General features: G+C 49.8%; 1 protein-coding gene across 1 annotated transcript in view; it reads right to left on the bottom strand.

Moving 5' to 3' along the window:
- Positions 1-315: 315 nt before the first annotated feature.
- LOC124466864 (glutamate receptor ionotropic, kainate 5) overlaps positions 316-10,986 on the bottom strand; it is a 36,542-nt gene continuing 25,871 nt past the window's right edge. Inside the window, exons 9-20 of the mRNA XM_047018791.1 lie at positions 10,704-10,856; positions 9,300-9,404; positions 8,978-9,085; positions 8,470-8,673; positions 6,948-7,061; positions 6,189-6,298; positions 5,703-5,876; positions 5,280-5,445; positions 4,925-5,150; positions 3,310-3,438; positions 2,714-2,886; positions 316-1,893 (exon numbers count right to left, since the gene is read on the bottom strand). Of these exons, the coding sequence (XP_046874747.1) occupies positions 1,249-1,893; positions 2,714-2,886; positions 3,310-3,438; positions 4,925-5,150; positions 5,280-5,445; positions 5,703-5,876; positions 6,189-6,298; positions 6,948-7,061; positions 8,470-8,673; positions 8,978-9,085; positions 9,300-9,404; positions 10,704-10,856 (2,307 nt within the window). The 3' untranslated portion in view covers positions 316-1,248. The remainder of the gene's footprint in view (positions 1,894-2,713; positions 2,887-3,309; positions 3,439-4,924; positions 5,151-5,279; positions 5,446-5,702; positions 5,877-6,188; positions 6,299-6,947; positions 7,062-8,469; positions 8,674-8,977; positions 9,086-9,299; positions 9,405-10,703; positions 10,857-10,986) is intronic.

The raw sequence follows: 10,986 nt of genomic DNA, 5'->3' as shown, positions 1-10,986 counted from the left end.
TATATATATGTTTTTTTTTTATTCCAAATAACTTTGTTTGTCTATATATTTAACATAAGAGGGTAGCACCCCTCCTACTGAACCCCACACTTCAATAGTAATAATAATAACAATATAATCATCAGAATACTATCCCATTGTCATACTTTTCTCAATAATCCATTTAGAACAGGTATATAAATTTGAGGAAATATAAGAAAGAAATGTCATAAAATATGTTAAAAATCAATTTGACCTCCCCTCTGTCTTCTCTCTCACACACGCAGACACACACACAGACACACACGCATACACACACACAATATATATATATATATATATATATATATAATCTGACCATGTGCATTTGTCTTTTCATAAACACGTATGTAGCAATATAGTCATAATACTTGTTGAGGCGTTTTTATGTATCTTCCCATGAATTCCATCATGTCACTTCTACGTCCACTTCAATCAGGATTATGTTTGATGGATGCACACCACTTTTTCCATGATGACAAAGACACAAAATGTATGGAGACAGGAACACAAAAAATAAATAAAAGGAAAGAAAAATAAAACCAGGTAGAAAAGAAAAGAAATGTTTAAAGTCTGTAACTCGAAGAAGAAGAACAAACACAGTTTTTTCAGTCCTCAGTTTACCCAGAAATCCAGTCCAGGCTTTCTGGGAGCTCCTCATATAGAAGATAGAAGTTTTCAGATGGTCCCCCTCCAGTTAGTACAAGAGAGTCCATGACATTACATGTCTTACAAGTCTCATACATGTTTAGGTCTTTATAAACCTCTTGGGGCATTGTGGGATAGTTCAGGTCACCCCATCAGATTGAGCAGAAAGAGTTCTAGATTCCTGAGACAGGAGAGCTAACGACAACGCTCAGGTGTGTTCCGGAAAAAAGTCCCTCTGGATGTCGCAGACGGGCCTGTTGCATAACAACATGGAGACCATTGGTTCTTCCCACTGGAGAGATAGGGAGACGCAATGCTGGGGTGTCTCTCTCTCTCTTTATTATATATCTGTCTCTCTCTTTCCTCAGCTGTCCTCTATTCTAGAGGCATGGTTGAACCATAAACTAGTCTACTGGTTCAGTGTGGGTTAACCAGTTTCATGCTTCAGAGAAAACAAACTGAGCAGGTATCTGCCCAAAACACCCCTACGGACAGGACCCAGTGGGTTGTAACATTCATCCATGTCACATGTTTACCACCTTCACCCCATCAAAAACCCACCCTCAAATCCCCCCCTCCCCCTCAGTTTTGTGTCCCTAACAGGTCTGTCGGGGGTGTTTTGGTGGGGGGTATAGGTCGCGGGGGGGGGTTTGGCTTGGGTTTGGGTCTTCTGGCCGGGCTGGACGAGCCTCCTCCCTCGCTGTCAGTATTGGTGGAGGAAGGGGGCATGGGTGGTGGTAGGCGTGGCAACGACATGGAGGAGTGGCCCATGGGCAGGGCCGGGACCCGCGGACAGGAAGAGACGGACCTCATGCTCTGGATCCGCCGGCACTCCTGGCAGATGCGGACGTGGGTGCAGCCGGCTCGGGAGGGAGGCGGAGCCACCGCGTTGGACGCCGCCAGGGGCGGGGGAGGGGGCGGGGTGGTGTTGGCTCCCAGGGGGTCCTCTAGGAGGCGCTGTGGCCCAGGGCCCATGTCGGCTGGGCCCCCCATGGCCCCTGCCCCGCCCCCGGTGAGGGGTCCCGCGCCGCTGTACAGCTTGCCGTTGCTGAGGCGCATTTCTCGAACCAGGCGTATGGGCCGGGGAGTGCCCAGAGCGAGGCGAGAGGGGTGGCGCAGGACTCCGCCCCCTGTGCTGGTGAGCGGGCGTCGCCGCCGGGAGCGGGAGCTCTTCTTACAGGAGATGGCATTGCGGAACTCGCTCAGCATCTCCTGGCAGACCGACACCTGAGGGGGGGGAGGTGCAAAACCATCAAGCCAAATATGGATACAGCTGCTCCCAAAGTGTGTCTGTACATTCCTGTGGGTGTGTTTGAGGGCTTTCTGTGCTTGAATGTCATTTCAATGCATCTATGTGTGTGTCTGGCAGTGTGTGTGTGTGTGTTTGTTTTTGGTGGCTTTCTGTGTATTTAAATGTTTAAGTGTGTGAAACAGAATATCTTCTAGTGTTCCTCTGGAGCTAACAGTGTAACGTTGTGGGCCCCATGATGGAATGTGCCTCCTCTCTCAGCAAAGATAACCGGCTAGCATTTATCTGGAAGCATCACAGCTAGAGATAGAGACTCAGAGGCAGAAAACACCAGCAATACAAACAAACAGAGATAGAGAGAGAGAGCAAATGAAAGTCAGGGACAGTATCATCTATCCAGACGGAATAACATAAACCATCCACTCTGGAGCAGTGGATGAAATAGCAATGAGAAGATATAAAGAGAGAGGGAGTGAGAAAGAAAGAGAGAAGGAGAGACTGAGGGAGAAGAGGGAGGGAGGGAGGGAGAAGGAGAAAGGGAGTAAATAGGTGAAATAGTGTAAGACAGAAAGAAAGAGAATGGGAGATAAAGGAGAGAAAGAAAGATAGAAGGACATGAGGGGAAATAAGAAAAGAAAGGATGAAATAGACAGAAAGAAAGAAAAAAGCTCTGCGATCGCCTTCCATTTGTACTTCCAGCACTAAAGCACGTCACACTGCTACACACGCGCGCCCACACACAAACGCATGCAGACAAACGAGCAAGGAGCTGGCTGGTACGTTGCCATGGGAACCTACTGGCGGGTGTCTGTGGCTGCGGCCGGGCCCGTGGCAGGCGTGAAGGCGTACCTCATCAGTCTCCGCCGAACGCCGCATCGACCACACAAACTCCATGATGGCCACGAACACGGCAATAATGAGGCCACAGATGAGGACCACGAAGATCCCTCCGATGTTCTCCATGCCCAGACCTGGGACACACACACACACCTACTTTAAGGATTTCCCCCTTGAACTTCATTACTGTATTCTGCAGCAGTATCACTAGAAGGAGATTTTTCATCTACAAAGATGCTATGAAGACAGTGAGAAGCCTAGTTTCTTGGATCTGACTCCAGGAGATCCCTTGTTTGTTTACACAATCACTGACTTGCTCATTTACCCAGCGCCCGTGGGGCCTGAGGGGGCGCAGCCGGAACACAAACACAGATGCTGCCAGACATGTGGAGCTCTGTCTGCCTGCCTGTCTGTCTGTCTGCCTGCTTGTCTGCCTGTTTGCAGCATCTCTATGCTAGCCTTGAGCGATGTGCAACAGGAAGAGTAGTCCTAGTCAAGACAATGGAGATTCAACACACACACACACCTATAAGTAAACACGCAGCCACAACACCCACCCTTGGCTCTGTGGTCCTCCTCTCTGGGGCACTGCCCCCCCTCCCACCACCTCCTCTTCAGGATCTCCAGCCTGTTGTTCTCCTGCAGCTGCAGCACCCCCAGAGTGATCTCATCTCTGAACGGGGAGCCTGGGGAGGGGGGGGTTGAGGGTGAGGGGAGAGTAAAGGAAGGGGAGGGAGACAGAAGGGAGTGGAGGTGTGTGTGAGGAGGAGTGAGGGAAGGGAAGGGGGAAGGTGGGGTGACATTGTTAGCAGTGATTACAAGGCTGTGTGTGTTGTTGTTTGTTGTTATTGATTTGTCCCCGCACTTCTGTTCTCTGGCAGTGTTCTGTGAGGCCCTGAGTGACTGTGCCAATAATGCTTTATTGATTCAGATTGAAATGAGTGCGGAAGAAAGGAAACAAAGGGAAGAGAAAGGAGAGGAGCGGCAAAGGGGAGACACGAGAACACTGATGGACTGTCATCGATAAAGAGAGGATAATTGTTTCTCGCCTCTATAGGCTGCAATCATCCTGTCACTGGTGAACAGGTGGCAGCCAATTAGCAGCCCCGACTCTAGCGCATCAACGTTGCCAAGGAGGTGGCAACCGTGTCCATGGTGACAGGTTTGTGACCATGACACTAGGTGTTATTTTTCACCTGTGGGCTCTCTCTGTCCTCTTCACCAGGAAACAGACAACTATTGATATTCTGTTGTCTGAAATGAACTGGTGTGTTTTGATTGGTGGGCAATGTCACAAGCAAACCAACAATGGATCTTTCTGCAGAGAGAGTAAAGGATGCTGGTCCTTAAGGGAAGTAAAGATCTCCACAAAACAAGCTGTAGGGTAACAGGCACAGAAATGCTTACAAAATGAAAAGCATTTCTTCTTTGACTACCTTAAGAACGAAGACCTCTCCTTTCGTAGATGCTTTTCAATTGCAATTTAATAATTTTCAATTTGCTTTTGATATAGGTTTGAATAGTTTGGAGGTGGTTACTAGAGGGATAGAGAGTGTGTGTGGGGGTGTGTGTACATGCGTGTGCGGAGAAGAGGAAGAAGGGGGTTGGGGGGGAGTCAGACCTCCTCGAAATGAATCATCTAGCCTGAAGCTACAATTTGTTATTCTGCAGCCAATCAGAACCTCCAAGCCTGATGTTTTAAAAGCCCTGCAGCACAAATTATGTTAGAGAAGAGAGAGAGAGAATAAGAGAAAGATGGATAGAGGGAGGTAGAATAAGACAAAATAGAAGACGGATGAGGCAGATGTCCGGGCGCTACTCTTTTACAAGTTAGCTGAAGTGTGTGGAACCCCAAAAGACCCAAACTCTTTGGAACAACCAGAGAGTTTATCCTGAAGTCTCCACTTGATCTGTTTCTCCTGCACCTGTTCTCCACTCCCAACTGCAGATGCATCCCCATGACGCTGGGAGGGGGGAAACTATATTCACCCTTCTCTTCACTTTCCTCCCTCTCCCTCTCCCTCCTTCCCCTACTTGTCTTATCCTGTCTCCTAACAGCTGCTGTCTCACCAAGTTCTCTTTCCCTCCTTTTCTTTTCCTAATTTCCCGCTCTCTCACCCAAAGGATTCAGGCAGCCCCTCCCTCCCTCCACTCCCTCCCTCCCTCCCTCACCTAGGGGCATGCCGATGCCGTAGCCCTTGGTGTCCAGCAGGCCTCCTATCTGCGTCAGGTTGCAGTTGAGGAGGCGGTAGTACTCGTTCATGGTGCTCTCCATCAGGAAGGCGTACTTGGAGTTGAGCACGCGGGCGATGCCCTCCTCCGTGCTCTTCACAAACACGCTGGGCTGCTTGGAGTGCATGTAGTTCCACATGCGCTGGTAGGTCTGGTATCGGGAGTTCTGGACAAGGAGGGAAAAAGAGAAAGAAAGAAAGACAGAAAGAGAGAGAGAGAGAGGGAGAGATGGAATGAAGCAGCTAGCTCTGAAAAGTAAGGTTAGTGGACCACACACATACACACACACACACACCATAAAGAAGGTCATTGTGCTCCCTCCCTGGATGGTTCCGTACTGGATGTTGGTCTGGTCTGCCAGATCGTCAGGTGACTCTATGGGCACCTCCATCCTCTGGACGGTCAGGAAGGCTGCCAGGTTGGCCGTGTAGGACGAGATGATGATGAGGGTGAACGCCCACCTGAGGGAGGACCACATCCAAACACACTGGCTGTAGGCTGGCTCAGCTGCACGGTGTGTGCGTGTGTTTACGGGTGCCTGTATGTGTTTGTAAATGTAAACATTTACTAAGAAATCTGAATATTCGCAGAATATTCCCAAATGTTTACAGGCCCTTCCGGGCACGAGTAGCATCGTCTCCACTGCACACGCACATAAACACATCCACAGATACACACACACACGTACACACAGACGCATACACACGGACACACTCACCAGACCCCACTCACACAGCGTGTGGAGAGGGCTCGGGGCATGATCTCTGAGCCCTGCTGCATGAAGCCTCCTATGGGGAACCACAGGCTGTTCCCCAGGGTGTACTGGTTCTCCAGCATGTCCCTGCGCTCCCGCAGACACGGGTGGGGGTTGTACCACTCGTACGGACTCAGCCTAGAGGGGAAGGAAACCAGGTCAGAGAAATGAAGCACACCCCAAAGTGAACTGTCACCCATATGAGTTTAGTTTTGGTTGTTTGGGCTGTGTCAACAATTCAAAACATCCTCTGCCCTGTTCCCTCAAATATTAAAGTCAAGCCAGATTAAGATTTTATATTTTGTCTATCTGCACTGTCAGATAGATACAGGCAGGCAGATAGACAACATACATGACCCAACTGTGGAAATTCTACACTCCATAGAGTAGTTTCTTGTCCACTCTGTGCAGTTCCAGTCTCCCACCACTAGATGGAGGTGTTGTATCTACCTGGCTGCCAGGAAGAGCACACAGCTCACAGCCAGGTAGGCCAGGAGCATGAAGAGCCAGACCGCGGGGGAGAAGGGATCCAGGAAGGAGAAGTATCCTGGTTTCCTGCTCTGGAAGCGTCCATAGAGAATAGAGGTTAGACTGGGGTGGGGGATGGGGGGGTGGTAGAGAGCTTAGTGGTTCAGGTTTTCTCTTTCTAAGAAAACACGCAGTCCAAGACCAAGACCGAGTTAGCAGTGATTCACACTGATTCACATTGTATTCACGACACCAGGGGGCACAGTGTTACAGTAACATTTCACTGCTGGGGGGGGGGGGGGTGAGTGTGAGTGTGTGTCCAAGCAAAGCCGTGCATGTGTCCTGTTTACTGGTAAACAAACACACAGCGCTAACCAGTAAACAGCTTGAGTCATCAGACAGCCGCTGCTCTGGCCTGTAAGCTCCATAACCCCATAATAGATGAGCTAAGGTCTGCAGTCTGGAGAGGCTTGTTAGCCTGTCCATTACCCAGTGAGCCAGGATAATTACTGCAACACAGACACACTCGCATGGATAAGTCTGTCTGGGGACAGTCATCCATGTCACGCTTCTTATTGAGCATCACATATGTGTACCACAGCTGCATTTCAGCCTGGAGTAATACGGAACTCAAAATGTTTTGAAAAGCTCTGCTGTGTGTATGTGTGTGTAGGTGTGTGTGTGTGTGTGTGTGAGAGAGTGTGTATGGGCATAAGCAGGTGAGAGTGTGTGGTGCCTTACCAGATGGACCCTGTACAGGATGCTGATACCCAGAGACATGAAAGGTTTGGAGAAGTCGATCACTTTTTCTCTCTCTGAGGTAATGGTAAAGCCTGCTACAGCCAGGTCTGCCTTCTGCGGGAGGGATAGAGAGAGATGGGGGGGAAGAGAGAGAGAGAGAGAGAGAGAGAGAGAGAGAGAGAGAGAGAGAGAGAGAGAGAGAGAGAGAGAGAGAGAGAGAGAGAGAGAGAGAGAGAGAGAAAGAGAAAGAGAAAGAGAAAGAGAAAGAGAGAAAGAGAGAAAGAGAGAAAGAAATACAGTGTAAGAAAGGGGGAAGTTGGGGATGCAAAGGTGATGGGGTGACAAGAGAACAAGGGTCAAACTGCATTCGTTTTTTGTGGACATAAAAGCATGACACCTAAAGAACACAGCAGCACACTGAAGTCAGGAGCACAGCAAGACACGCAGGAGAGAAAGAAGGAGAAAGGAGGGAGGGAGAAAGAGAGGGAAGGAGGGAGGGAGGGAGAAAGACAGGGAAGGAGGGAGGGGCAAACGTTGGCCAGGGAGGTAAAGAAGGGCGGACAGAGTGGAGGACAAAAGGAGCGACGTGCAGAGATGGACCCTGAAAGCATCTGCCCCAAACACATCTGGGTCTTAATTACAGCTTAATTGATTAATGAGGACATACTTGTTAGCTAGTTTCCCCCCACTTTCATCAGACAGAAGCACTGGCGGAGGTGTAGCGTGTGTGTGCGTGTGTGTGCATGTGTCTGTGACTGAAGAATGTGTTTAATGGGAAAGCGAGGGGGAGTGTGTGTGGCTCATGGAATTGACATAAGTAGACGTGTGTGAATGTATGGGTTCTCCACTGAGAGGTTGTCTCTGAGTACACTCAAGAGAGTGTGTTCATTTGACTTGAGTGTGGGTTTGTGGCCCTTGTCCACATGCACGCAGTGTGTGTGTGTATGTGTGTGTGTGTGAGAGTGTCGACACAGTTAAGGATCAGGGGCCTAATTGAAAAACCACTGCATAATTAGCGACAAAGAGACTTGATTAGCCTCTTACCAGTTTTGCAAGGTCACCCACGCAGGCGCACGCTCACAGAGCACTTCCCTATGGAGGACCATACACAGGGGTAGGCCCAGGTCATTACTTTTCCAGCCATCTCCATTATCATCCCCATCATCATTATCATGGTCATTATCAGCAGCGTTCTTACAGCCATGGGAGGCAGAGGCAGCTGCACTGCTGTAGATAACATCAGTAATTGCTGCTGTGTCGTTTTAGTTGCTGCAACATAGGCTCTTGAAGTAGGTTGTTATGGCAACGGTTGTGGTGCTTGGCCTGGGTTGTGACAAAGATAACTAAAAGGATCGGGACAACAAAAACCCTCTCCTCTCTGTAGTGGAATGTGTTTGTGTGTGTGTATTTTTATGTCTGTGTGTCTGTCTATGTCTGTGTGACTTTTAATGTGTGTGTGTGTGTGTATGTGTGTGTGTGTGTGAGAGTGTGTGTGTGTGTGTGGGAGTGTCTGCGTTCTCACCCTATTGATGAGCTCCCCCACCATGCCGGTCCAGGATCCATTGGGTTCTGGAGCTCCATACAGCCCGTCATCCACCAGCCTGATCCTGAAGGAGAACTTGAGAGTGCCTGACAGCTCTTTCAACATGTCCACACAGAATCCTTCATACTGGTCGTTACCATGGAAATCCTGGAAGTTGGATTTACGCATCACGTATGGATTCTCCTGCAATGGACAGAGTGAACCGGGTGTAAATTATCGCCAGCGTGGAATCTAGTCCAGGCAAACGGACCAGTTAGAGTTGACATCAAAATGTTCCCTTTTAATGGAACGTCAGTCAGAGGGCTATTTCTGTGACAAACGTCCACCTTCCTACAGATGCAGTAAATGATCCTCATGCTTCCCTGGTCTTCCATCTTCCACCTATGCTCCTGGCCTCTGTTCTGTTACTGTGGTTACTGAGGTGGCAGTACCTTTCACACGGTCGATCACAGGTTGTGGGAGATGACAAAGTAGGTAGCAGACTAACCAGGATGGTGGTGACTACGAGAGTCTTGTTGGCCAGAGTCTCAGCCATGTTCACATCCAGAGAGGTCGTGTTCATCGCCAGAGTGTTATTGGAGTACCAAATACCAATCTGAGGAGAGAAGGAGAGAGCGGTGGAGAGAGAGAGAGGGATGAGGGTGAAGAAAGGGAAGGAGGGATAGGAAAGGAGAAAACGAGAGAAATAGAGTGTGGGGATAAACACTTGATTAACGTCTCAATCAATGAGAAAGCATAGCCTGCTATTTGACCCCTTGAGCCGTGACCACTCTGTGACCCACGACCCCGTGACCCTGTGACACGCTGACCTCTTTATGACCGCCGCGGTGCTTCTCCAGGATCCTCAGGGTGTAGTTGGTTCTCTGGCCTTTACTGTTGAACTCCACTCGGCCCGTCAAACCATCATACTCCACCTGGGGGGAGAGAGTGGTGAGTGAGAAGGGGAGGGCGGATATACAAAGGAAGAGAGGGCCAGCGATGTGGAGCGGAAATAGAGGGAAAAGACGAAAAAAGCAGAGCCAAAGGGGTAGTTGGGAAAGGGAGAGAGGGGAGAGATGGAAGAGATGGAAGAGAGGGAAGAGAGGGAAGAGAGGGAAGAGAGGGAAGAGAGGGAAGAGATGGAAGAGATGGAAGAGAGGGAAGAGAGGGAAGAGATGGAAGAGAGGGAAGAGATGGAAGAGAGGGAAGAGAGGGAAGAGAGGGAAGAGAGGGAAGAGAGGGAAATGAGGGAGAAAGAGATCAGCATGGCTGATCCTGGACAAACAGCATTGTATCGCGTAGCTGCCAGAGCTGAGACAGGGGGGAGCACAGACGGAGAGAGAGACAGAGAGAGAGAGAGAGAGAGAGAGAGAGAGAGAGAGAGAGAGAGAGAGAGAGAGAGAGAAAGAGAGAGAGAGAGAGAGAGAGAGAGAGAGAGAGAGAGAGAGAGAGAGAGAGAGAAAGAGAGAGAGGGAGAGAGAGAGGTTAGCAAAAGGGACTCGAAATGAATCATGCCCCCAAAACAGGAGGCGTGAACCACGAACAAGATGGAGGGAAATATGGAGGGATAAGGGGACCAGGGAGGAGAGAAGGGGAGTGGAACTGCTGCCAAAGAGAGTAAGGGGATGATGGAAGGATGCTCGGAGTGCAAGAGAACAATGTCTGGGAGGGAGAGAGGGATGAGCGGAGAGACAGATGGAGAGAGATAGGAGGTGGCAGACACAAATTGGAGAGGAGACAAATCGAAGAGGAGGGGGATGTTGGAGAAACAGAGAGAACCCCCTGACTACAACAAAAACAACCCTGATGAGAATACAACACTGCTGCCAACCACAACAACACAACACAACACTGCTGCCAAGAACAACAACAGAACACCGCTGCCAACAACAACAGCAACAACACAACAACAACAACAACAACACCTATAGACTCGGATGAAGAAGACGACACTAATGGAAAATCCCATCCTCGGCAGAAAAACAACAAACAATGCTAAGCCTTTGAATGTGATCTCAGTTCGTCCCTTGCCGCCGAGCAGATAGTTGATCGCTAGTGCAGGCCCTCTTGTTTACGAGGGTGTGTAATGAAGTGAGTTGGGGCACTGTAGGAGGAACAGGCTGTGCCATGCGACGCTGTAGCGTGTTGCTCTAGGTTACCATATGGAGACAGTGTGATGTGATTGCGTGTTGTCATGGGTTCCCGTGCAGGGTTAGGGTGTTGCTATGCGTTACCATGCGGAGGTAGTTCATCAGGCTGGTCCCGTGCTGCCAGATGAGAGGAGAGGTGCAGCTGAGAGGCCTGACCCCGATCTCCTGACTCCTGTTCAGCTCCTGGACAGCACCCACGACCACGTGCACCGCGTCAAACATGAGGGCCGAGGACAGCTGGGGGAGGCACGGGGGAAGGGGGACGGGGGGGGGTAGAGAGGGGAGTGGGGAAGGATAGTGGGAGGAAGAAAGCAGGAGAGAGAAGGGTGAAAAACACATTGATTAAATTGTTTATTGCTCACAAAGT

Source organism: Hypomesus transpacificus, chromosome 4 (assembly GCF_021917145.1).
Source record: "Hypomesus transpacificus isolate Combined female chromosome 4, fHypTra1, whole genome shotgun sequence".
In the NCBI taxonomy this organism is placed as follows: domain Eukaryota; kingdom Metazoa; phylum Chordata; class Actinopteri; order Osmeriformes; family Osmeridae; genus Hypomesus; species Hypomesus transpacificus.
This window is presented reverse-complemented; position numbering and strand designations above follow the sequence as displayed.